Source organism: Echinops telfairi, unplaced genomic scaffold, assembly GCF_000313985.2.
Source record: "Echinops telfairi isolate 266 unplaced genomic scaffold, ASM31398v2 ScPeMD7_17;HRSCAF=63, whole genome shotgun sequence".
NCBI lineage: Eukaryota > Metazoa > Chordata > Mammalia > Afrosoricida > Tenrecidae > Echinops > Echinops telfairi.
The window spans coordinates 1,396,495-1,420,531 of record NW_022103914.1 but is presented as its reverse complement, the minus strand read 5'-3'; the positions used below and the strand labels follow the sequence as shown (position 1 = coordinate 1,420,531).

Genomic DNA, 24,037 nt, shown 5'->3' with positions numbered 1-24,037 from the left:
CTGGCTTGTGGTCACCTGCCAATGTCCCTAAAGCCCTCACCACTGTGGGCGTTGTCTGTGTGGCCACGGCAATGAGTTAGCGACCCAGCAAGGAAGCAGGAGTTGTGGGAGGAACGCTGGTGTCGTAACGGAGGACGAGAAGGATGGGGGGTGGGGGCATGTCTGTCTGACCGCTCGGCCACTGATCAGCCTGGGCTGGCCTGGAGCTGGATCCTCCTTCTCCCGTGGGTAGCCAGAGCAGGACAGACGAGGCCTCTGGGCTGTTGATTCCATTTCTGAGGCTACAGCTCATTTCTACAGAGACCTCCTCCTCCTCTGGTCACCTTACTCAGTGACGTCTTCCCAGCATGCTCTCTCCGAGGAAGACATTCCACTCACTCAGCGGTATGCAGGTCAGAAGTGAGCTGCTCTCTTGTCCCGAGTCTGCTCCCCCGACAGAGAGAAGCTGCATGAGGACAGGGCCTCACTGGTCTGTCTTACTGTGTCTGTCCCTCCGGGGTCGAGGACAGGGCCTACACACCTTTAGAATAAGCTCACTGTAGCTGCATCATGCAGGTTTACTCCGGCACTCCAGACACGGAGCCCCAGTGGCACCGTGGGTTAAGCACCGAGCTGCTGACCACAAGGTGGGAGGTTTGAACCCACCAGCAGGCCTGTGGGAGGGCAAGGAGGCAGTATGCTTCTGTCAGCCTTGGATGCCCCGGGCAGCAGTTCCACTCGGCCCTGTAGGGGGTGCTGCAGGGCCAGCGGAGTCTTTAATGCGGCTCTTCCAGCCAGTCTCTAATTCCCACCTTTCCCTGCATGGGTCTGGTAAGAAGGTGGGGGAACTACTGATAAGGTTCACCTGTGAGTCATTGTGAACCGGATTCTCCAAAGGACCATCCGCTGTGGATAAAATGAGCCCTTGGAGAAGCAGGAGGAGGGACCGCGAGACCAGCAAGAGGAAAGGAGGGGTGCGCCTATGGACCCGAGATCCCGGCGCAGTGAACCTCTTGGATCCAAAGACAGCTACAACATCCGGAGCAGCAGCAGAACCAGCAGCCAGAGCAGGAAGCACAGTGGGGGGCTTCCCAACTGTGGTAGCTACATCATCTGTTGTCAATTTGAGACTATTACGAGGGAAGGGGTGGAGTTTAGCCTGTTAATCAGGTCACAGCTTGATGACCTCATTTGGAGGGGCTAAAGAGATAAATAGCTCGCCGGAGGCGGGTCTCTCTCTCCCTCTCCCTCTCTCCCGCCCCCTCCTCTCTCTCTCTCTATGGCATTCCTGTTGATAAGACACATGGAGCTGTGCTGGTACAGCCAGAGCCCTGGAGGAGCCCCGTGGAGACCCACACTAGCGCTGAGATGCTTCTACCTGATAAGATGACCAGATTTTAACATTGGTAAAGCGGGACAAAAGCGGGACACCATTGATAAAACTCATATACTGGCGAAATAGCCACATGGCAGCTGAAAACCGTATACCCTAGCTTGTCGTGCATTCTTTCCAAAAATCGGGACTTTTTTAAAATGCTGTGGGACGCGGGAAAAATTGTTAAAAATCGGGACTGTCCCACCAAAAGCAGGACATCTGGTCACCGTATTCTACCACCACTGGACCCACAGGACTTTCCACCTGTGACCTTCCTGCCTTTGGTGTCACTGCATGTGTTGCGTGAGTCTGAAGAGGAAGTCATACGCTGGTATCAGACACATGGGCTAACATCGGACTGATGGACTTGATCTGGCTGGGCTGTTTTTGTAACATACAATTACTCTTTTTTAAAAAGCTCTTTCTTACACCCATGAGTGTCTATGAATTTGTTTCTGTAGTCTACCCACAGAGCAATTAAAGCTGAGTGCTTCGGCTGGCTTGTGGAGTGGGGTACCTCTGGGCACTTACGTAATTCAGGGAGCTGAGTTTCCTGACCAATGGCGCTTGAGCTGAAAGCCTTCTGGTGGAGGCTTACAGCTTTTGAGCATTTATGAGCAGACTTGACAGAGCTTTGTAACACGTCCTCATAAACAACTCGGCCCCGAGCGTGTCTCACTGGCATTACAACTCGTTAACTTCCTTAATAAACCCTTTAATCATGAATTTAGTCTGTGTAAGCATTGCAACGGATATTAGAAACTCTTAGGAAAAAGAGAACACTAATTAAGATAACGGAGTTGTTATGCCAGCAGTGGTCTTTTTTTAAAGAAAATTATAGTCCAGTATCATGGCTTGTACACAAACAGTGGCTGGTTGGACGAACCACTCCTACTTCACATACCTGGCAGCCAAGGCCGTGGCAGCCCCTGTGCCCTCCCCTCCCCACTCCCACGGACACCCTTGCCCTGCTCGGCCCTGCGTGTGAGGGTCATCTTCAGAGCTCCCCGGATCTCCACTGCTCTGGGCTTCCCCACACAGCCTCGAGTCCTCTAGGTATTATGAAGGCTTTCACCCGCGCCTGTAATAAGCTGCTGCTAACAGTGGTGACGATGAGAACAGGCCTGGCTGAGCGGGTGTCCTGCCCCAGCTGGGAGCTGCAGGCTGTCCTGTGATCTCTGCCCTCCACCCTGGGCCTGGCCTCCAGGGGTGAAGAGCTGAACTCACAGAGAACTCCAGCCTGCGTTTTACTGTCCTGTTTGTGATGAGCTAGGCCATTGAGTTTTACTGCCAAACTTCCTAGTTGAGGCTTTTATCATCTGCGTTAAGTGCACTGACACGTTTTAGTGACCTGGCGCACAGGATGAGAGGCAGCTCCTTTTTGGCTGCAGGAATAGCTGGCCTATCGTCAACCCCCGGCCCTTGGAGGCCTCTGGATTCCGTACATTCAACTGTTCTTCAGGTTTTATTATAGGCTGGCTACAGGGGCTTCGCTGGGTCCCGGGACCAGGAGTTTCCAGGGCACCAGATTAACTGGAAGACTCCCTGGTTGCTGGCAGGTGGCCCCTGGAACTCAGGGGCACCTGGCTCACCACATCCTGGCTGTCACCTGGAGTCTGACTTGGGACACACGAGGGAAGGTGGGGCTGCTGCACAAGCAGCCTCGACAAGGCGCAGGGCCCTTTGGGGCTGGTACAGGAGAGCTGGATGACCACACGGAAGTTCCCTGGGTGGGGGGCCCACCCAGAGGCACCTCAAAGGAAGGCCTGCCTTAGACCCCTTCCAGGTCTGGAGCGGAACTCACCTCCACGGCTCGGCTCAAACAACAGACAAGTCTATCCGGGGAGCGGTAACCTGAGGGAGAGCTACACACTTAGAGAAGTCAACCAGGGACAACGTTCAGGGGGGTTAGGAAGGAGGAGGAGTGGACCCAGGAAGTGGGCCGAGTGACGTGACACGGGCCGGGGGTGCTGCAATCAAAGACATGAAACCAGGTGTGCGTGAACTGCCGACTGGGAGACGGATGGTCTGCTCTCCTAATACGTCCCAAACAAGAACAAAAGGCTAAAGACAGCAAGAGGGGCTTCTAAAAGCTCAGGGCCTGGAACACCCTGTGGAGCGCATTTCTGCCCTGCACCCCTGGGGTGACCGGGAATGGGAATTGCTCCAGGACAGCAGGTTGGTTTTTAAGGACACCAGAGCTGGCACTCACCCTGACAGCCTCCCCTGCCGGGCACGTGGTTCCTTTCCTCTGCAAATTTGGGGACGGCTGGCCCTTCATGGTCATGGATGGGTAACAAGCTCTCAAAATTTCATTTCCAGGCTTCTATCCCAAGAAGATAATCTGACACATGGGCACTATTTATGTGTAAAAAAGGTTCTCGGAGGTGAGATTTAAGGCGGGGGTGGGGGATACACTGTAGTCCTCGGACAGGGCTGGTTAAGTGATTCATGGCATCGTCATACAATGGGATAGTACGTGGCCACAGAGGCCCTTTCTAAAGCATTTGTAATAACTCAAGACAGAACCTACAAGACAAGGAATGTTGAAGGGAAAACGGGGAGATGGAAATGCCTCAAAGAAAGAAAATCATATCCCTTCTTCTCACCCGGCACAGCAAATGAAAACCCAGCTCAGTGCAACTGGACACAAGTACATAAAAGGCACCAGACCTGTCCCTCGGGGTAGGCTTCCTGAGCAGCCCACGACGCCCAGGGGTCAGGATGGGGGTGGGCAGATCCGAGAACGGCCACACAGTGAGCAGGTATCCTCCAGAACTGGACCGCCTGGACTCTATAACCTAGCTCCATTTTTTGGCTGCATGAGCGCTGGCGAGTCTCTTGAGCCTTGGTGCCCGCCCACCCTTTCCTACTCTGTAAAGTGGGGATACTGGGATGTCTCCGCCACAGGATTTGCTGCTGCGACTGAGCGAGTTGCTGTGTAGAAAGTGGTGAGAGCCAGAACTGATTCATACTGAGCGCTAAGTAAGAAATACTGGAGCTGTGACTTGACCGCTCAAATCATACAGCGTGTGCACAAAGACACCTCAAACAAAAGCAGAGAGAGCGGAAGACCTGGAATCTTTGTAACAACAAAAACAGAAGGATTAGTATCTGGGGTAGCTCCATAATTTCATGTCACCTTGAAGTGGGTGTGGCCTCCTCATACGGAGGGTCCTGGGAACCTCCTCCACCCTCTCTGCCTTCATCTTCATGCTGATGAGCCAAGCTGAGACCACCTGTGAGCCCTGTGACGCGCCCACTGCCACTGGATCCACACGGCTCTGCACCCACCGGCCTGGGATCTTCTGTGTTCTGCATCACTGCATGGGGCTGCGAGTCTGGAGAGGGACTTGTGGACTTGAGTGGGACTGGGCTGGGAGGTTTTCCTGATAGACAATCACTTCTTTATGTAAAGCTCTCTCTTACTCGTATATATGAGTGTCTCTGGATTTGTTTCTCTGGTCAACCCGGCCTAACACAGCATTCACCACGTAACACCCTGCGAGGGCACAATGTGGCAGCATCTGTCTGCCAGTTTGTCGTGCTGTGGTGTCTTGTGTGTTGCTGCACCACTGGAAGCTACGTTGCCAGTGTTTCAGATGCCGGTAGGGTCGCCATCCATGGCAGGTCAGTTTCACTGGAGACTCCGGACTAGGAAGAAGGAACAGATAGGCAGCCCACGTCCGAGGGTTTATCCGCTGAACACCTTTGAATAGCAGCAGCACACTGTCTGAAACAGCTTAAGGAGGAGCCTCCCGGATCGGGCCACTCAGAATGCAACTGGGGAAGAGCTGCCCCCTCAAAGCAGAGCTGAAAGCTCCCAGGGCCCTCACCTGCTGAGGGGGCACCACGCAAACTGAGAACAAACAGCTGCTCGTCTGTCAGCCTGTCCGATGGCCGCAGCCTGAGTGCTGCTGCGATGGTGGGTGCCACGCCACCAGTATTACGAGTGCCAGCACCGGGAGAGCTTCCAAAGGAGCTTCCCGACAAAGGCAGACTGGGGAGAATGGGTTGGCAATCTTCTTCCAAAAACCCACCAAGGAAAACTCTACAGATGACAAGAGGATATTTCCCGACAGCACACTGGAAGATGAGCCCCCTGTGGTGGAAGGTGCTCGAAATGCAGTGGTCCAGCAATGGACTCAGAACACCAGCAGAGATGAAGGTGGGGCAGGCCCGGGCAGCGCTGGGCTCTGTGGTGCAGGGACGAGCACTAGCGAGGGCTAACTCAATGCCAACTAACTGCCCACGAACGCCCATCCAAAGCCCGACCAACTTCATCTCCAGGGAAGCACCAGAGACACCCAGGTGGGTTTCCAAAGATGTATGTTGACGCGTGTTCGCCACTCGGCTTGAACACTGATAAACTGAAACTAATGTCTACGGGCCGAGGGGTGATGTACAATGGAAAGCCTTTCAAAAGGATGACGTTCCACCACGCAGTGGTTAAAACGCCCGGGGGAGACTGAAGTGCCAACGTCTACGGCATGAAACCATCTTCCAGACCAACCGATGAGGGAAAGGAAGGCACAGGGAAGAGGGCGGGATTGATCCCAGGTGTGTCACAGTGGTTACACGGTGTCGGGGTGCTAACTGCAAGGTCAGCAGTTCAAAACCACCAGCTGCGCCCATCGGACAAAGAGCTTTCCACTCCCATAAAGACTTACAGTCTCGGAAACCCACGGAGGCAGGTCTGCCCTGTTCTCTAGGGTCACCATGAGTTGGAATCGACTCAGGGGCAGTGGGTTTTTGAATGAGGATGGATGCACACCTGGCTGCCAGTAGTGGTAAACTTAGGGAGGGGTGTGCGGATAGCGCTCACTCTCTGTCTGCTCTAATTCCTGAGCTGTTCACGGTTATTAACCAGAATGCTGTTAATACGCAGGGTCCGCAAAAAGGTCATGGAAACATGGAATGAAAAGTTAACGGCATTTTGAAATTTTCCACCAGCTCTTTAAAGCTCTCTTGTATTATTCTTAAACTCATTCAGTTAAAAAAGTCAAAAACTTGAAGGGGGTTAATAGCAGATGGCTACATGATATATGCATGTGTCCAAAAGAGTCTATTTAATTGTAGGCGAGTTCAAATCAGTAAACTTAAAAACAAAGCAGTAATTTCAGCCCCAATCTAAGAGCAATTAGTTCATAGCACATGACCCTGCTCGACCTTGTGAAGAGGTCACTTAAGATATGGGTGCTATAGCAAAGTGTGGTGAAGACACTAGATGGTGCCGGCTATCAGAAAGAATGGTGTTTAAACACTTGTTTTCAAACAAACAGCCAACTAGATGAGATGTCTACTCAGTCCAGATGGAAGCAGCACACCAGCCTGTGTGATCGAAGGACTGTCAATAATATAACCCAAATTGAAAGGAGGGAATGGCCTCAGAGCTTCGATTGTGGACACGTGGTTTGCAGAAGGTTATGGACGGCAGTGGAAAGCCCATCTGCAGTGTCCACACGGACTTAGCCTCCAGTGAATGACGCCCACCCCCACTGCGATCATCGTTGAGGGATGTGAATAGCCCTGTTATCAGAGAGCACTGTGAAGCTAACCATGGCACACGCAGTTAGGTCAAAATGTACTATCGTTTGATCTACCTTTGTCCCATTTTAAAACCGTTGCATTTTGGAGATAAAGAAGTGCAGGAGTAATACATGTGGAGTGAGCCCCGGGAAATCCCCTGACCATGGGCCAGGGAGGGAGAGTCGACTGTTGCAGACACAGTTACGTTAAAATTTAGCACCTTATTATTTAATCTCCTTTATGATCCCTTTGAATTTGTTCTAGTTTTTAATATCTTCTGCTTTCTTTTTGATTAAGATATGTTTCAGTTTTACTTTGCTATCCTCATTTTCTGTGTGTGTGTGTGTGTGCAGGGCTTTGTCTAACATTCTTTTTCCTGCCTATGAAATCCATGATAGCAAACTCTATAGGCTGGGGGGAAATGGGGAGCTAATAACGATGAGTGCAGGCATGAAGGAAATGCTCTGAAACTGCCCGTGGTGATGACTGTGTAACTCCTCTCGATGTGGCTTGAACGACTGAATTGTACGGTACGTGAATCACAGGCCAGTCAAACTGTTGGCGCAGGAGAGGAGAGGGCAGGACAAGAACACAGGGCAGCAAGAATAAGGCCCAAAGCAAGCAGAGGCTGCCTCTGGGCCAGGAGGTGATGAACAGCGTCACTTCTGGATGGCTCAGACGTCACCGTCGTCCAGGTTTTAAACAAAGTTCAGATATTGCCTTGAAAACAAAGACATAGCGCTATGTTTCAAAAACAAAAAAAGCCACTGCAGGAAAGCTAGATCTGCCCCGAAACTCAGCTCCTGAAGGCAGTGGCCTCCAGCAGACACCTGCCGGGGCCAGGTGACGGTGGAATCTTGCCATTGCAGGCTTGTTGTCCAGAATGGGGGTTGTTGTAGAGGGAAGGGGAGGGCCCCCACACCACTGGGGACAGGAAAGGCAGGTGGTCTGGCTCCCGGGCAGACTCTTCTCTTACATCTCCCTTGTTTCCCCCTCAGCACCTGGGTGCCTGGAGATGGACCCACCAGGGAGGCCTCTGTCCTGGGGAGCCCAGCCGGCCCAGGTGGCATGCTGGAAGCCTGCGCCTCCGCAGGTGGAGAGGGGGAGGTGTGCTGAGGCTACTGCAGCAAACCAGACACCCGCAAGGGGAGATGTTGAAGATGGGCAGTCTGACTTTTCTCATCCAGAAACTGGGGGGAAGCGTAAGGTAGCTCGGCGCGGTGCAGCCAGGGCCTGCTGACATGCCCTTTATGCGCAGGGAAGCGGGGCTGGCTGCGCGATGGGGACCAGATGGTGGGCAGGCCCGCACCAAGTCGTGGGGGTGGGGTGGGACAGGACTGTGAGTGGGAGGGCCCGGGGTCTCTGTCATTCACTGCATGACACATCCCTACACACCCTAACCTCAGACTGCCCCCCCTCACTCCTCACCACCCCCACCCCGGGCGGGGGCGGGCCTAGTTGTCCATCTCAGCTTCACCCCACACTCAGGCCATACAGAAGCCAACATAGGTGAAGCATGTCACTCTGACTCGGCTGTGTCTCTGTCCAACAACACTGCGCACCAGGCGTCAAAGCCTCCGGAGCTCTGCCTCCCAGAGCTCTCACCCATGGGTGCTTCCTAAATGGCGTAGAACACACGTCACCTTAGACCTGCACAGGAATGCCCGGGGCTGCCCCAGACTCAAATGTGACGTGGCGGCACACCCACACCATGCAGTGGCCTGCAGCACTACAGGGAACGTTCCACCACGCCACAGAAAGACACGCAGGGCCTTCAACATGCCTTTTCAGTCTGAGAAACCCGTGCGGAAAAGCTACACTATGTAAGGTGTCATTCTGGAAAAGACAAGACTGCAAAACATCAACGATTCCCGGGGCCCTGGGGGCGAGGGGAAGGGGCAGACCGGTGCAGCCCAGGGACCTGTGTGACACTGCAGCTAGGGACACCCGAGACTATGCTTTGCCAAAACCCACGGGGCTGTACGATCCAGAGAGCAAGTGACAGGCTTTGGTGAGTCATGAACAAATACTGGCTTCTCAATGGAAAGCAATGAGCCCTAACAAAGTAAGACAGCGGAAGAGGCCACATGGCATGCAGCCGCGGGAAAAGGGGCAGGCGGGACCTCGCTGTACTCTCCAAGCACCAGTTAGTTCTCTGTCAACCGACAGCTGCCTACCTGCGGTTGTACATCAAGCACAGGGGAAGAGTAAAACAAAACAGAGCAAAACTCTCCTACACCCAGTGTGGCTGGCGCTTCTAATGGGGACTCAGAGAAGCCAGGGAGAGTCTGGAGCGAGAAGGAAGGGCGAGAAAGCTGGGAGGGGCTAATGGGATGGTGGGGAGCGGCGGCGGGAGCCAAACCTCGGGTGTTTGATGACATTCAACAACCAGGGCCGCGTGCTTCTGTTTCCCAGGTATCACCAACATGCACCCGGTAGATGACAGCCGGGGGCTCACTGCTGGAACCGATGGGAGACACAGGTCTGGGGGAGAGTCAACTACCCACTCCTTCCCCAGCCTTTCCAACTCAGACCCGGAGAGAAGGGGCCACGTGAGCCCTGATCGTGGGCGTGGAAGCAGCACGGCAAAGCCGCTGAATGCCACGGTGCACTCTGGGGCTCGGGATCACATGCCATTGCTAGACCCTGCTCATTGCACCCCTAGATCGCCTTTTTATAAGCGGTACATTCATCACCTCTGTAATTAGCAAAAGGGTCATCTCCCGGGAGCCCTGCTGCTTCAGTCTGTCTTTTGGGAGCTGGAGAGATCTTCCTGCAGTTATTCAATATTTTAGCTGTCTGTCCTTTTTCCAACTCCAAAACTTGCAAATTTGAAAGTTTGCCTTGCTTTTTATAGCACCAACAAAGCTGCTGACTGGGGGAAAAGAAGAAGAAGAAATAGAAGCAGCAGCAACAGCCAAACCCTCCCCTCCCTACTAACCGGAACCAGGCTGGCTTCAGAGTCCCCCAAAGCACCACGCCGGTGGCCTCACTCGGGGGACTCATCGCCGTCGGAAGACATCCACTGGCGTTGCCAGATGTCTTGCTCAAAGAATGCCATGCCAATCCACCAGATAACGCTCACCCCCAGACACCCATTTGGCTTGCCTGGCACCCTCCTTTGTCGAGTCTACGTCCTCCCACGTGGACGGGGCCAAACTGGTTTGTCTGTGTCTCCAGGGTGATCTGTCTCTGATCTCGCTCTCATGCGTGGCCTGGGGTGGACACCTGCCCTGCTGCGCAATTCCAGAATTTACCTTTCTGCCCTCGGGGACCTGGGCCAGCATGGCCAGTCTGTCCCTCCTGGCATGGCCCTTTTCCTCCCAGTCCCTCCCACACCACCCAGGTAGTTCTCCAATCACGCCGGGGCTCTCTGGAGTCCGCTGGCAGGAGAAGCTAAGAGCTCTCAGCTCACCCAAGTGGATGCCAGGTTCCCCTAAGCCTTGCATCCCAGTCTTGCCAAGCTGAAGACCTGCCTGGGTAACCGAGAGCGTGTGGAGAGAGAAAAAGACTTAAAGCACAGCCATTCCCATCTGACGGGAATTTCACAGGCAGTTTATCAGGAAGCTTAACCTCCTGTTTCTGGCCTGATTCCTCTCCCCCTGCCAGCCAGACAGAAAGAAGCCTATGCACACCGGGGTGCACACACAAAAGCCACACCTGGTGAAGGGCTGGCAGATACCTTCTCAGAGAATGCAGGGTCCCTAACAAGCAGGGTCCCTCACCTACCAATAGATGCTCAGGACTGTGGACAGCAGGGTGGTGCAGTCACATTCTTTACCAACAGCGACTGTCGCGAAAATCAAAGGCCGTCATCTGATTTCTAGATCTTCGCCTCTGACATAAGGTGGCACTGTGCGTGGGTGGGCACTGGACTGCTAATTGTCAGGTTGGAGGTTCAAACCCACTATCGGCTCCAAGGGAGAAAGACGAGCCAGTCTGCCCCCATCCAGATGCACAGTCTTCGAAACATGGCCTGGAGACGCCGTGCGTGGGGACGGACTTGGTAGTGGCGGATGGGGCTTGGGTTTCGGTTCTCTGAGGAGCCCTGGTGGGTGTAAGTGGTGGGCTGCTCGCTGCGATGCTGGCAGTTCAAACCCACCAGCTGCTTGAGGGAGAAAGAGAGGCGGCTGCCCGCTCCGGTAAATTTACAACCTCAGAACCTTCCGTAGGGTCGCAGAGAGTCAGAGTCCACCTGAAGGAGGTGGGGTTGGGGGGGTGTCTTCCTGAATGTAACAATGGAACGATTCTCTCTCTCCCACTCCATAAACCAGAACAAGTCCACTGCCGTGGAGGAAGGGGCCCTGTGGCATAGTGGTTGGGGATCAGGCTGTCAGAAACACCGGCTGCTCTGAGGGAGAAAGACGGGGTCTTCTGCTCCTGTGATTAGCGACAGGCTCGGAAACCCACAGGGCAGCTCTACCCTGTCCCATGGGGTCGCTGTGAGCCGGGCCAAGCTCGAGCGAGCCCTGGAGTTGATCCTGACGTGCGATGCGCATACGGGACAGGGCTCCCATGGCTGTCAGTCCTTCAGGAAGCAGGCTGCCTTGCCTTACTCCCATGGGGCTTCTGGTGGCTTCGAACCACTGACCTTTGAGTTCACAGATGATTGCTGAATCCCTGGGCCACCAAGTACACTCTGCAGAGTACTGGAACCACAAACCACTGCTCCACCCGCTCTCCCCTTCTGGAGCAGGCTGGGCTTCCCTGGATTTGGCCGGAAGGACAGACGCATTGGCACGAGCCTCGGGCCGGAGAGGCTGCGGGGAGCACTTCCCTAACGGGGCACTGAAACCGGCCGGCCAGGATCTGCCTGCCCTCACTGCCGGGTTAGGGGAGCAGGCACAGGGCGACTGCTGTACTAGATGCTGCAGAATTACGTGCAACACCCGCTCTGTTAGCAACTCTGCGAATGGCGGTGAGGGACCCCCCCCCCCCGCAGTGTCACCTGGCTCTCCCTGGGGGGTACAGAGGGATGCAGAGACCCCCAGTGCCAGCCCCAGTCCCATTCCACTGCTCCCAGGCCTGAGGGTGGGTAGCCTCTCAATCCATCAGCTTTCTGCAGTCTGAGTCTGACCCTCCCCCTACCATGGTACATCTGGACAAACCACACTGGGGAAGGCAGACAGCCATTCTCGGGCTCCTCCCCCACTGGAGGCCACAGCCGGGCCAGGTGACGTGCCCCTAAGGTCCTGGCCCCACTGTGCTGCATCAGGAGGGGGCTCACGAGGCTGGAGGAGCATTGAAACTCAGTTGTGGACTTCGGGCCCCATTTTCTAGACACTCGGGAGAGGGGCCGTGGGAAAACTCTTCTTGGAAATGGCATGCTTATCAGCAATCCAGGGCTGGACTCCAGTGATACTGCTGGGCCGGGGAGGGAGGGCGCAGGGGCCAGGCCAGGCCTTGACCATGTTCCTCCACAGACCCTAAAGCTCAGGGGAGCCTGAGTGGATGGGCAGGCAATACAGGCTCAATGAACCATTCTGCTACTCCTGCTTTCTCCTCTGGGACAGGGGCTGGTGGTGTCCACATCAGAGCCGTGAGTGAGACGGAGTGAGAGCCCTCTGTGAGCTGAGGCACGAGGCTTCCAGGCCCCCGAGCTGCAGAAATGCACTCTCTCCTGTGGCCGGCAGCGCCTGCACAGTCACAACACGGGTTCTTAAAGGGGTGACAACAATCTCTCGTGCACCGGCACAGGCCAAAGGGCTGGCAGAAAGGCCAAGAGAAGGCAGCAGAGATGAACCCCTGCCCTCCACCCACCCGCCTACCAGCGGACACCTGCCAGGTGGGGGCACCTCACTAAGCTCCAGCTGAGACGCGTGCAGCCCCTGCAAGACTCGTGGGCAGGGCAGGCACCTTGTCAGTCCTGCTCACTCGGGCACCTCACCCCCACCACCACCCCTGGCTGGCATCATGTCCCGAAGCAGCGTGCCCACCCTACTCTGAGCGAGGGAAGGGGGTGGGGGTGGAGGAGGATGGGGAGCAAAGCCCCACTCACATGGGGCGTGGAACATGATGAGGACAGAGGAGTGTTCCTTCACAAACTGGTCAAAGTCTTCGTCCGTCAGGTGATAAACGGAGCCGCCCTCCTCTGACCAGGGAGCCTCGGGGACCTGGGGCTGTGGTGGCTGCGGACTGGAAGACCAAAAACAGGCAGAGCTCAGAGCAGCCCTTACAAAAGCCAGCCCCCTGGACACGAGCCCCCCTGGCTTGGCGGCGGTCTGCTCCGGGGCAGGGACTCAGCCTTCGGCACAGCGGGCACAGCAACCCCTGGGGGCCATGCAGGAGGGGTGGCCCAGCCCGCCTCCACGTTTCCTGAGCACCCCCGAGTGCTTAGGGGATGGCCCTTCCACGCAGGGCACTTCGTGCTAACTGTCCAAGCCGCTCAAGCAGTCCCACGTGCCCTTGGGAGCTTGGTGGCTCCTTCAAACTTACAGCAGATGGGAAGGCCCTCTGAGCCGCAGGCTGCCTGTGGTTCGGAACTGCCCGGCAGGCCAGGGCCCAGCGGGAGAGCAGAATGGATGAGGGTGGGATACTGTGGTAGTGCCATCATCTGGTGTCAATTTAGGACTGGAGAGGATTAAGAGTGAAGGAGTGGAGTCTACCCTGTCAATTGGTCACAGCCAATGAGGCCTCTGTGGGCCTGGCCTTTCCCTGAGGATTCTGGGAAAACTCTGGGATTTCCTTCTTGGAGGCAGGAGACACCTTTTCTCTCTCGACTCACTCCCTGGGAGCTGCTCTTCTGACAAGACACAGAAGCTATGCTGATGGGAGCAAGAGGCCTGGACCTGGAGAAGCCACGTGGAGAGCCCCGCCAGTGCCGCCATGCTCCCACTGTGGCTGGATCCACAAGGCTTCCCACCCACTGGCCTGTGATCTACCTGCAGTCGGCACATTGCATGTGTTTCGTGAGTCTGAGGAGGACTTTCTATCGGTATTGGACATGTGGGCTAACTCTGGACTAATGAACTTAATCTGGACTGGGCTGGGGTGTTTTCTCAATACTCAACTACTCTTGTATATAAACCTCTTTCTTATATACATGTGCATGTCTGTGAATTTGTTTCTCTGGTCTACCCGGACTAACACAGACGTACATGGGAGCAAGGGGCAGAGGGAGGCCCAGTGTCTGAGGGCACTGATGTTGGGAGGAGAAAGCTAGCTGTGGGCTTGGGAGGGGTGGGGGCAGGAGTGCAGAGGGATGACGAGGAGTGGGCTAAGTGAACAGGGGGTGGGGGGGTTACCCTCACTATGTGCTACCGGTCTTTCTTGAGGCCAAGAACCAATGGACGCCACTCCCAGAGGCCGTGCTGGATCAGGAAGAACTGGCTCAAAGTCTATCCAGATCCCAGCTCTACCAATTGCTGGCTGCAACCCTCCCCCGGGGATCACCAAGTGTGGATATGGCCCTTGGGCACTGGCTGGTACAGGTGGTGGTGACTATTCCACTGCTAATATAAGGTCGGTGGTTCTGGCAGCCCGGCATTCCACTCTGCAAGAAGGGCCTGGCAGTCTCCTGCCAGATCAGCCTGCCGCCGAGGAATGAGGGAGGCCGCTGATTCGGGCTGATGCTGGGGGCTGTGGCTGTGTGGAGGGGAGGTGGCTGGGGACCCATTTCCCCGCTGTACCTGTGCCAGGGTGGCCGACGTGCTGTTTTGAAAACACCTTTGGGGTGACAAATGTGAAGAACAGACCACCCCTGTAAGTTTCAGCAGCCAGGGCTAGAGAATTCAGCTGAAGCAGTGATGGTGGTGGCCAGCACAGAGGGGGTCTGACGGACCCCGATTCCCTCTCACAGGAGAAGCTGGGTTGGGTGCCACCTTCAGAAGCCTTGGCAAGCGTCTAATGGTATGACCTCTGAAACCCAGAGTTCTCCCCTGTCCTATGTGGTCAACGACAGTCGGAATCCACCCAATGACAGTGAGGGTAGGTTTTACTTTTTCGGAGGCCTCCCTAGGACTGGGCTTCACCAGCGCCTGGGCCACAGCCAGTCTGTTTGCCAGCAAAGAGGGCAGACGACCCTGACCTGTGCTTACCCCAAGTCAGGTGAGGCCAGTGGGCAAAATTAAGCTTCAAACGAGCCCACCAGCCAGACAACGGCCATGGGCCAGCGCCATAGAATCATGGGTTCAAACCACCAACCGGCACCACAGGCAGGACCTTTACAATGCACCACACGCATGCAGACCCAGGCACATCCAAGGGCACCACTCCGGACTGTTGGTCACAGCCAAGGCTGGAAAGAGCCCTCAGCCCCCAGCAGGGGAGGGTCAGGCCCACTGAGGCCACAGCATCCCCGTGATGGAGGGCGAGGATGCTCTGCAGGCACGGGCGTGGGAAGAGCTTCAGGGTCCCGTGCCGGAGACGTGGGGGCATGCCACAGTTTGCTACGGTTGCATTAAGGAAGAGAGAGAAAGCACACTTATTCCTCTTGGCATAGGAAACACTTTAGCAATGTCTATGGAAACCAACAGAAGTCACTGCCTATTAGGGAGTGGTAGCTGGGCTGCCAATCGGTAAGTGCACCTCACTACTAACCAGAGGCTGGGAGAGCGAGTCTACCCACGGGTACCCCTGGCAATCGCTAAGTGCACCTCACTGCTAACCAGAGGCTGGGAGAGCGAGTCTACCCACGGGTACCCCTGGCAATAGGTAAGTGCACCTCACTATTAACCAGAGGCTGGGAGAGCGAGTCTACCCACGGGTACCCCAGGCGATCTGCTTCCGATAAACCAGCCGTGGAAAGCCCTCAGCAGCCTGGTCCTGCTGTCACCCCTGGGGTCGCCATGAGGCAGCGCTGCCCAGCAGCAGCAGCTGGTGTGATCTGGTTCACAGGGAGCATGAGGGGGATGAGGGCGGAGGAAGCAGGTCCCAGTGAGACTTTCCAATTCAGGCCTTTAAACCTCTTTCAGAAAAAAAGTTGTATATGTGTCCTCTCTTCAAAAATTAAAATTATTTTTCACCTGATCTGGCCGCGGTATTCTCGCAGGATGGGAGAAGCCAGGGTTAGCAGCAGTCCGTGCATGAGAGAGTCTGGGAAACTTCTAGATAAACCTGGAAACTCAAACACCCACTCATCACCATCGAGTCAATGCTGACTCAGAGCGACCCCCGTTTCCTCTCAAACCACAAAAATGACAGCAGAGGTGTTGGGGGCGGGGAGGAACGAAGACACAGGCACAAAAGGAACAGGGCGGAAGGCCTCCGCCAGAGAAAGGAGGTCAGCAGTTTTAGAAGCTAGAAACCCGGCTGGCACAGCCACGGGCAGGAATCTGAAGTGCCTGGTGTGCTGGGCAGGAGCCGCCAAGGCTCCAAAGGCCCCAGGCACCGCTGCCAGAAGGGAGCTGCAGCCTGGGGCTAAGACACTGGGGTGGGGGTGGGGAGCATGAAGGGGGCGGGCAGCCACCACTGCAGACCTGTCCCTGCCACTCCTTTGTCCCCATCGAGAGAGAGCAGAGGAAGTTTACTTTCTGGGCCTGTGCAAAAAAGGAGCCTGGAACTCGGGGCCCTCCAAAAAACGTAAACCCCAGTAAATGTCTGACACCTGTACATAGGTGCCGAGCAAACACAGAAGGGGGAATGGAGCAGAAGCGGCACTCACAGCGAAGACTCGCTGCCATCGAGTGGATGCCGACTCACAGCAACCCTATAGGACAGGGTAGAACTACTGCCCCGGTGGGTTTTCAAGACGGCAACTGTTTATGGAAATAGAAAGTCCCATCTTTCTCCCGGGAGCAGCTGGCGGTTTCAAACGGCCGACCTTGTGGATCGCAGCCCAGTGAGTAACCACTACGCCACCCGGGCTCTGAAGGAGACTCAGAGGGGAGCACATCAGTGCTTTTCAAATATTTCAGAAATCAGACGACTTCTCTGGAGAGGAGAACCAGCCCGTGGTGCTCTGGAGACAGACGCAGCGGCACAACAGAACGACGTTCTACCTACCGAGGCTGGGGAGGAAACAAACCAGGACCAGGAGTCAGAAGCCTAGATCTGGGTTCTCCCTCCCACTTAGCAGCTGTAGGAGCGCCAACGGTCACTTGACTTACGGAACCCCCGTCGAGTCCATGCCCACTCAGAGCGGCCCTACAGGGCAGGGTAGAACTGCCCCTGTACGTTCCAAGACCCCGATTCTTCATTGGGTAGAAACCCGTCGTTCTCCCACGAAGTGGCTGGTGGTTTTGAACTGCTGACTTTGCAGTTAGCAAGCGATCTGATGTGCCAGTGCGTACCCACTACACTACCAAGGCTCCTATGTAGAAGACAGGCCTTGTTTGTTGTTTTAATCCACCTCGAAGAAAGCAGGACCACGGGATTTGAAGTGTTTCATACATTTTATCAAGCATTGCCCAAACTTCCCTGGACATCAAAACGAGGCAAGCCTTTGCCAGCTGTGGAGGTTAAGCTATTGCGCCCCATTCCCACTGAGTCTAGTCTGACTCAGAGTAACCCCACAGGGCAGGGGAGAGCTGCTGGCACGGTGGTTATGTGTTGGGCTGCAAACCTCCAGGGCAAGAAGTTCAAAACCACCAGCCTCTCTGCGGAAGAAAGAGGAGGCTTTCTACTCCCAAAGAAGGTTTCGGCTCCAGAAACTCACAGGCAGTTCTCTCTGCCCTACAGCCTTGCCAGGAGTCCGAATGGACGTGAGAACAGGGAGTGGTCAGAGAGAGCAGGCAGCGTCCTCTCACTCACTGAAGGGAGTGGCTGGTGGGTGTGAACCACTGACCCTGTGGGCAGAGCGAACTACTTCCAAGGTTGGCCCTGGAACCCCCAACAGAGGCCGGACCTGTGCGGGTCCAAGTGTACACAGATTTTGTTTACACGCGGTGACTGGAAGCCTCTCCATGAGCAGCTCCTCACCAGGAAACCGCCCTGCAGCCAGGAGTGACGGCTCCGGTCCTCACACCTTCCCTGCCACGGTCAATGACTCCCACCATAGGACACCCCCCCCACCCCACTCCCCCAGTGCCCCCGGTGGGGCTGGAAGGGCCCTCAAGAAACAGACGGTCATGATAGATTTTTTGCTCGATGGAGGTCCGTGGCTCCGGCAGACCGATGTTTCAAGATAAATGAATCCAGTATCTGGACTGTAAAACAACAGGAGGAGCAGGATCTCTGAAGCCGTCACGACAGTGTTTCCATCCGGTGCAAATTTGTACCTCATACTGAAAGTGCAGCTTTTGCGTGGGTGGGAATGTCATACAGGTAACATACAAAGTAGGTGGTAGCAACCCAAATTCATGTCAACTTGAAGACCGAAATATATAGCTCTCTGGAGGCCAGCCGCTCGCCCTGCCTGCTGGCCATCCTGAGAGCTGGCGGTGCAGCCCTGCCGTGCTGTCAACTGACCTCGGATCCATGTGACTGTACCCACCGGCCTGGGATCTTCCTGCATTCTGCACCATCGCACGTGGCTGTGTGCAGCTGTAGAGGGACTGATGGACTGGTACTGGACTTATGGACTTGAGTTGGACTAGACTGGGATGTTTTCTTGCTACATAATTAACTTCTTGATATAAAGCTCTTTCTTACGCATGAGTGTTGCCATGAGTGTTACCGGATTTGTTTCTCTAGTCAGCCTGGCCTAACACAACAGACAAGTTAATTAACTGTGCATGCCGCTGTCAAGGGTCTGGTCAACAGTAGGCTATTAGAAGCTAAGTTCTGGGGCAGCCAAAGGTTATTTCTGGCTTCTCAACAGCGCAGGGAGTTGGTGCCTGGAAGCCGCGAGTGGTGAAGGGTCAACTGCCTGGTGGAGGTGGGGCAATGGCTAAAAGGGAAGTCGCTGGAGTGGACTTGATGACCTTAAGCCCCTCCCAATCCCGTAACTCTGCTTGGCGTTGGTGAGAGCAGCTGCCCGCACTGTGGGCCTGGGAGGCTCACCCACGTGGGACTAGTGTCTAGGGAGGGGGGGGGGAGAAGGCGTGCCATGTGTGAGGCACCTTGGCTGTTGTCCTGAAGCTTTGTGCTTACCTTCAGTTTGCTTCCGGTTTGGCCAGAAATGGGGGGCCAGGCCCAAACGGATTTCCCCCTCACCTATCCCACATCCCCACACCTCACCCTCCTCGCTGGCAGAGAGGGGAATGGGAAGTCAGGGTTGCGCCCTTCAGCCCAGAGGCACGCACGTCGACCAGAGCCCCCTCTCACGCTCCGACGCCAGGGACTCCTGCCCTCGCCTGGCCCACCAGCATGGAAGGAGAGCCTGGGGTTTTCTCCCTCGGGGTGGAAGTCAAAGTCACCTGGAGAATCAGCCACCCCAGCTGCACCCTCGTGACGCTACCTCGCGAGCAGTGGGGGCTGACAGAGAGGCCCAGGGAAGGCGCAGGGAGGCAGGGGACGATGGAAAACACCTGCTACGTGGACAGACAGCTGCGGGGCTGCTTCTAGACGGGAGTCCAGCTGGACGTCCCCGAGTGCCACCGCATGTCCTCTTTGGGCGGGGGGCCTTTTCGCTTCACGGTTTCAGTTGTCTGTAAAGAGTGCATCTCACTCGAACACTCTGAAAAGGACGTGTTCAAAATGAAATCGGCGGCAGCACGGGGTCCAGTGTGACAGTCAATTTTACGTGTCAATCTGGAGACGGTTGCTCCCAGCGCTTCAGCCAACGATCTGTCTAGTTGCTCGCACGATGTTATTTACGGCGAGGTCAGTCATCAATCAAGCAGCTGAAAAGGGGAGTCTGACTTAGGTTGTGTCCTGCCTCCAAACCACAGCTATTTTGGCAGAACCTCCTCTTTCATCACTGGAGTCTCTTCCAATCACCTGACCCACAGGTCTCAGACACAAGCCTACAGGAACCACCAGCTTGCCACTTGGTTTAGGGTTTGGTAACCCCCACAATCTATAACCCAATTCCTTGAAATCAGTCAATCAATCAATCCATCTCTTCCTCTCTCAAACATCTCTAAACACCTCACAGGTTATGTTTCCAAGAGCACCCTAAACACACCTTGCTAACTCTGCTGGGGCATGAGATTAGACAGCTCACTGAAGGTCCCCCAGGAGGTGGCTGCTCCCACCCACCCCTGCACCTGCCTCTGTGCCCCCGACACAATGTCCACCGGTGTGGGTTGCTGGGGAAGGAGCTGCCAGGGAGACCCAGAGGCCTCCCCCCCTCCCCCTCTTCCAGGAAGTAGCCCATCACCCATCTCATCCTGGGTATGAAAGATGAAGCAGAGGCTGAACACGGTCTCCTTTCCTTTGGGAGAGAAGACAGTGAGAAGCACGCGGTCGGGTCGTGCGCAGGAACCAGCCCAGGTCGGACGCTGTGGCAGAGCCAGGGGGTGTGCAGAGAGGAGTTGGGGGGAGTACACAAGTCGGATGGCTTTCTCCAGTGCGGAGATTAACAGCTCCCCAGTCCAACTGATGGGATCCCCTTGTCTGGGGTTGGCGAGATTAACCAGTACACACACACACACACACACCCCACCCCCCACGCCCCATCCGTCCAAAGACATGGAGGGTGTTCTGAAAACAGGAGTGGTTAGAGGAGGGTGGGGAGGTAGGGGAGAGTGGGATTTTATGCTGGGTGATGAATGAGACAGCTGTTTGTCGAAACCCTGCCCCAGCGCAGAGCGAGAGGCGAAGCTTCCGGCGAGAGGAGAGGGCCGCTTATCATCCCGTGGAAGAGGACACAGGCTGAGAGAGAGTGCGTGAGCATGGGGCCACCTTCGTAGGCAGGGGCTGGAAACGGAGTATTCGATGGGCACAGAGGTAAATAAAGAAGGGATGTCACGTGAACACCACGCCAGCACGGTTTTCCCTCCGGGACGCCTGGCTCACACCGCGACAGCGTTTCAGCCTTCAGAATTCTCACCTGCTGTGTTGGTGTTTCATGTGTGCCCCACGTCCGGCCACCTCTCCCCCTCCAAAAGCGCCCATTTGTAACATCCGTATCTTTAGATCACCAATTCTCAGATCCCTCGGGGCACCACTCTGTCAGCAGGTACCCAGGGTATGGTGGCTGGGGTGGGGTCGGGAACTGGGGGTCAGGAGGGCATCAGCTCAGACCAGAGCACAGGAGGCCCGCTTCGTGGCGGGGAGCTGTCTGAGGAGAGGGGGTCGCTCTCAGAGTCATCTTGTCAGCCGTGTGACCCTGGACAAGTGCCGTCAACCCTGTCCCCCGTGACCTCTCTCAACAACCCGTTCCCCTCCCTGGAAATGACATGAGAAGCCACTACCACTTAGCACAGTGTCTGCTCCCAAGCAAAGCCCGGCACTGTGGTGCCCCCGCAGGGCAGGGCAGAGCAGGGAGGGCTCGTCTGGCGGCCTCGGAGGGAAGGGGTGGGGGGGGACTGGGCACAGTGGGGATCCGGATGAGCTCATGGTGATGGTGAAGGGGTTGGCTTAATAAGGGCCAAACTGCAGACACCTTGTGTTATCAAAGAGGGTCATCACGGGCTGCAGGGAGGGCCGGCCACTTGACGCAGGGCCTGGGGAGGGTGCAGGCCAAGTCCACGGCATCAGAACGTCCCGTGGTTGCTTCCCAGCAGCTGGCACAGCTGTCTCTGGGGCACGGGATCAAGTGACAAGACTACTCTGCGAGAGGTGGGGTGGACTCCCGCCCGAACATGACACTCGGGGTGGGGAGCAGCACGCAGGGAAAGTCTGCCTGAAGCCCAGTGGGATTTCAGAAAGCCCCCCACTTTCCCAGGAGCGCCGACTGGCTTAGTGCGCCCTCCGCTAGGAAGGGCGAGAGGAGAGGGCGGCCCACCCAGCCAACACTCAGGGTCCAGCCATCACGGGCCAGAGTCACAGAGTCCTCATCTCGGGTACCCCTAACTCTCAGAGCTGATCCAGACCCACCCCTGAAACAGCCCAGCAGCCTCCTCGCCCCCAGCCAGAGCCCTGGGGCCCCCAAGGACCCCCGCAGCCAATGCCCGACTCACTTCTTCAGCCACTCCACGATGTCCTCTGCGGTGGCCCCGTAGTTGTCATACTGGAACAGAAAGCTCCCCTTCCTGTGGACGTGCAGAGACGGGGGGAGGGGGGTCAGTGGGGTGCGACCCCGGGGAGGGAGGCGCTATGCAGAGGGGAGCAGGGGACTTACTCAAAGTAGCAGATGGTGGGGTAGCCCTGTACGTTGTACTCCTCCTTGATGTTCTCAAACTCCGGGGGGTACACGTTCATCCCAGCCAGCACCTGCAGGGAAGGAAACCAGCCTGGTCCAGCCTTGGCCCCCAGGCTCCTCAGCCTCACCCTGTCTGGGAGCCACCTGGCCAAGGGTTGCAGCCACTCCAGTGTAGCTCTGCACCTCAAGGTGCAAGCGGGGGCAGCTGGGCAAGGAGGGCCAGCTAAGCCCGGAAACTGGGAACTCCAGAAAAGCCAGAATTCCAGGCCGGAGGGCCACGCTCCACACAGGGCTGCCTTTTGACTGTCCCACAGGAAGACCCACCCCAGGGAGAAATAAGGTCCTGAGGGCTGAGGAAGGAACCCGGCCTAGTTACACATGCAGACAGGTCCCAGAGCAGGGCCAGTCACACAGGTGCAGAGCTCCCTGCCCGGTTCTCCTGGTATGTGGTTTGCCCACACCTCTTGTCCACTCTGTCCCTGGCCCGGCCCCAGTCTGTCCACAAAGGCTGACTGCACAGCTCACGGGACCGCGATGCAGTGGTTTCCAGGCTCCATGATGACCGGCCTACAGCACCAGCCCACGCCCGCTTGCTCCCCGACCTGAGCTCCTGTTTGTGGCCATCATCCACAGCCCGATCTGACGGTCCACTCACCGACTACACCTGCTCGGGGGCCAGGGGCTTAAAGGAGAATTCCCCTCTCTAACTGAGGGCACAGCTGAACATGAAGGACACTCCAGGCAGAGAGCCATTCTGCTGCAGGCTGAATGCTGTCCCCTACAAGCATGAGTTCAAGTTCCCGACCCTTAGGCTTATGGGTATTATTCTGATAGGAAACAGGGCTCCTTTCTTACGGCAACTAAGCCCTCTCCTGAACCAGTCACATCAGGAGCTGCAGATGGAAAGGCTCCCACAAATGGGGTAGAGAGACGTCATTAAGAACTTCAAGGACCCAGGTCTGATGGGCTGGCCCCAATCCCAACTATGTGGACAGCTGCCCCTCCCCCCAGAAGAATTAACTTCAGAGGACAGCACTGAAGCTGCAGCTCAGGGAGAGGGACATGTCTGATCAGAGCACATGGGAACAAATCAAGGGGGAGGAAGAGAGAGTGGAGCACGTCCTGACCCACCAAGCCTTGAGGACGCTATCCCTGCTCTGAGCAGCCAATGCACAGAGGATCATATGGCCAGCGCCACTACGAGACATGACATTCCTCACTGACCCATAGCCCTACAGGAGACAACACTGGAGACACAGTGTGGGAATTGCACCCGATCTGACCCCACTACATTGAGGCACAACATTTAGGGCGTGTAAAAGAACAGCAAGGGGAGCAGAGCAAGGAAGTCCTGTGGGAGTACCAAAAATAGACTTTGGGGTCAGGGCGTGGCACCCCATTAGACGCTACCAGAAAGCATTCATAAAGGTCAACGAACAGACCTTGAACTATTTACAGGCTTTTCTTTCTTTTCTTTTTTTTTGTCATTGTTTTTTGTTGTTTTGTTTTGCTCTGTCTTGTTTTTTGTGCTTATTATTGTCTCTGCAGGTCTACCTAGGTAAGATGGGCGGGATAAACAATCGGGAGGAGAAAACCAGACCAGCGGTTCCTGGAAGCACATGGGAGAGGGGGAGGTGGGGGGAAGGAAGTGGTGTTAACAAACCCAGGGACACGGGAACAACAAGTGACCCAAATCGGTGGCGAGGAGGGTGGAAGAGGCCTGGTGGGGCTTGATTAAGGGCAGTGTCACCGAGAGGAATTACTGAAACCCAAATGAAGGCTGAACATAATAGTGGGACAAGAGGAAAGTCAAAGGAAATAGAGGAAAGAGCTGGGAGGCAAAGGGCATTTATAGAGGTCTAAATACAGGCATGTACATATGTAAATATATATATATGAGAATGGGGAAATAGATCTATGTGCATATATTTATAGGTTTAGTATTAAGGTAGAAGATGGACATTGAACCTCTGCTCAAGTACTCCCTCAATGCAAGAACACTTTGTTCTATTAAACTGGCATTCCATTATGCTCTGCTCACCTTCCTGGCATGATCGCTGAAGACAAAGCAGGTGCATAAACAAATG

At 55.7% G+C, this 24,037-nt stretch overlaps 1 protein-coding gene across 1 annotated transcript in view; it reads right to left on the bottom strand.

Annotated features, from left to right (window-relative positions):
* PDIA5 (protein disulfide isomerase family A member 5) overlaps positions 1-24,037 on the bottom strand; it is an 82,631-nt gene that overhangs the window by 22,210 nt on the left and 36,384 nt on the right. Inside the window, exons 8-10 of the mRNA XM_030884852.2 lie at positions 21,930-22,021; positions 21,769-21,840; positions 12,882-13,018 (exon numbers count right to left, since the gene is read on the bottom strand). Of these exons, the coding sequence (XP_030740712.1) occupies positions 12,882-13,018; positions 21,769-21,840; positions 21,930-22,021 (301 nt within the window). The remainder of the gene's footprint in view (positions 1-12,881; positions 13,019-21,768; positions 21,841-21,929; positions 22,022-24,037) is intronic.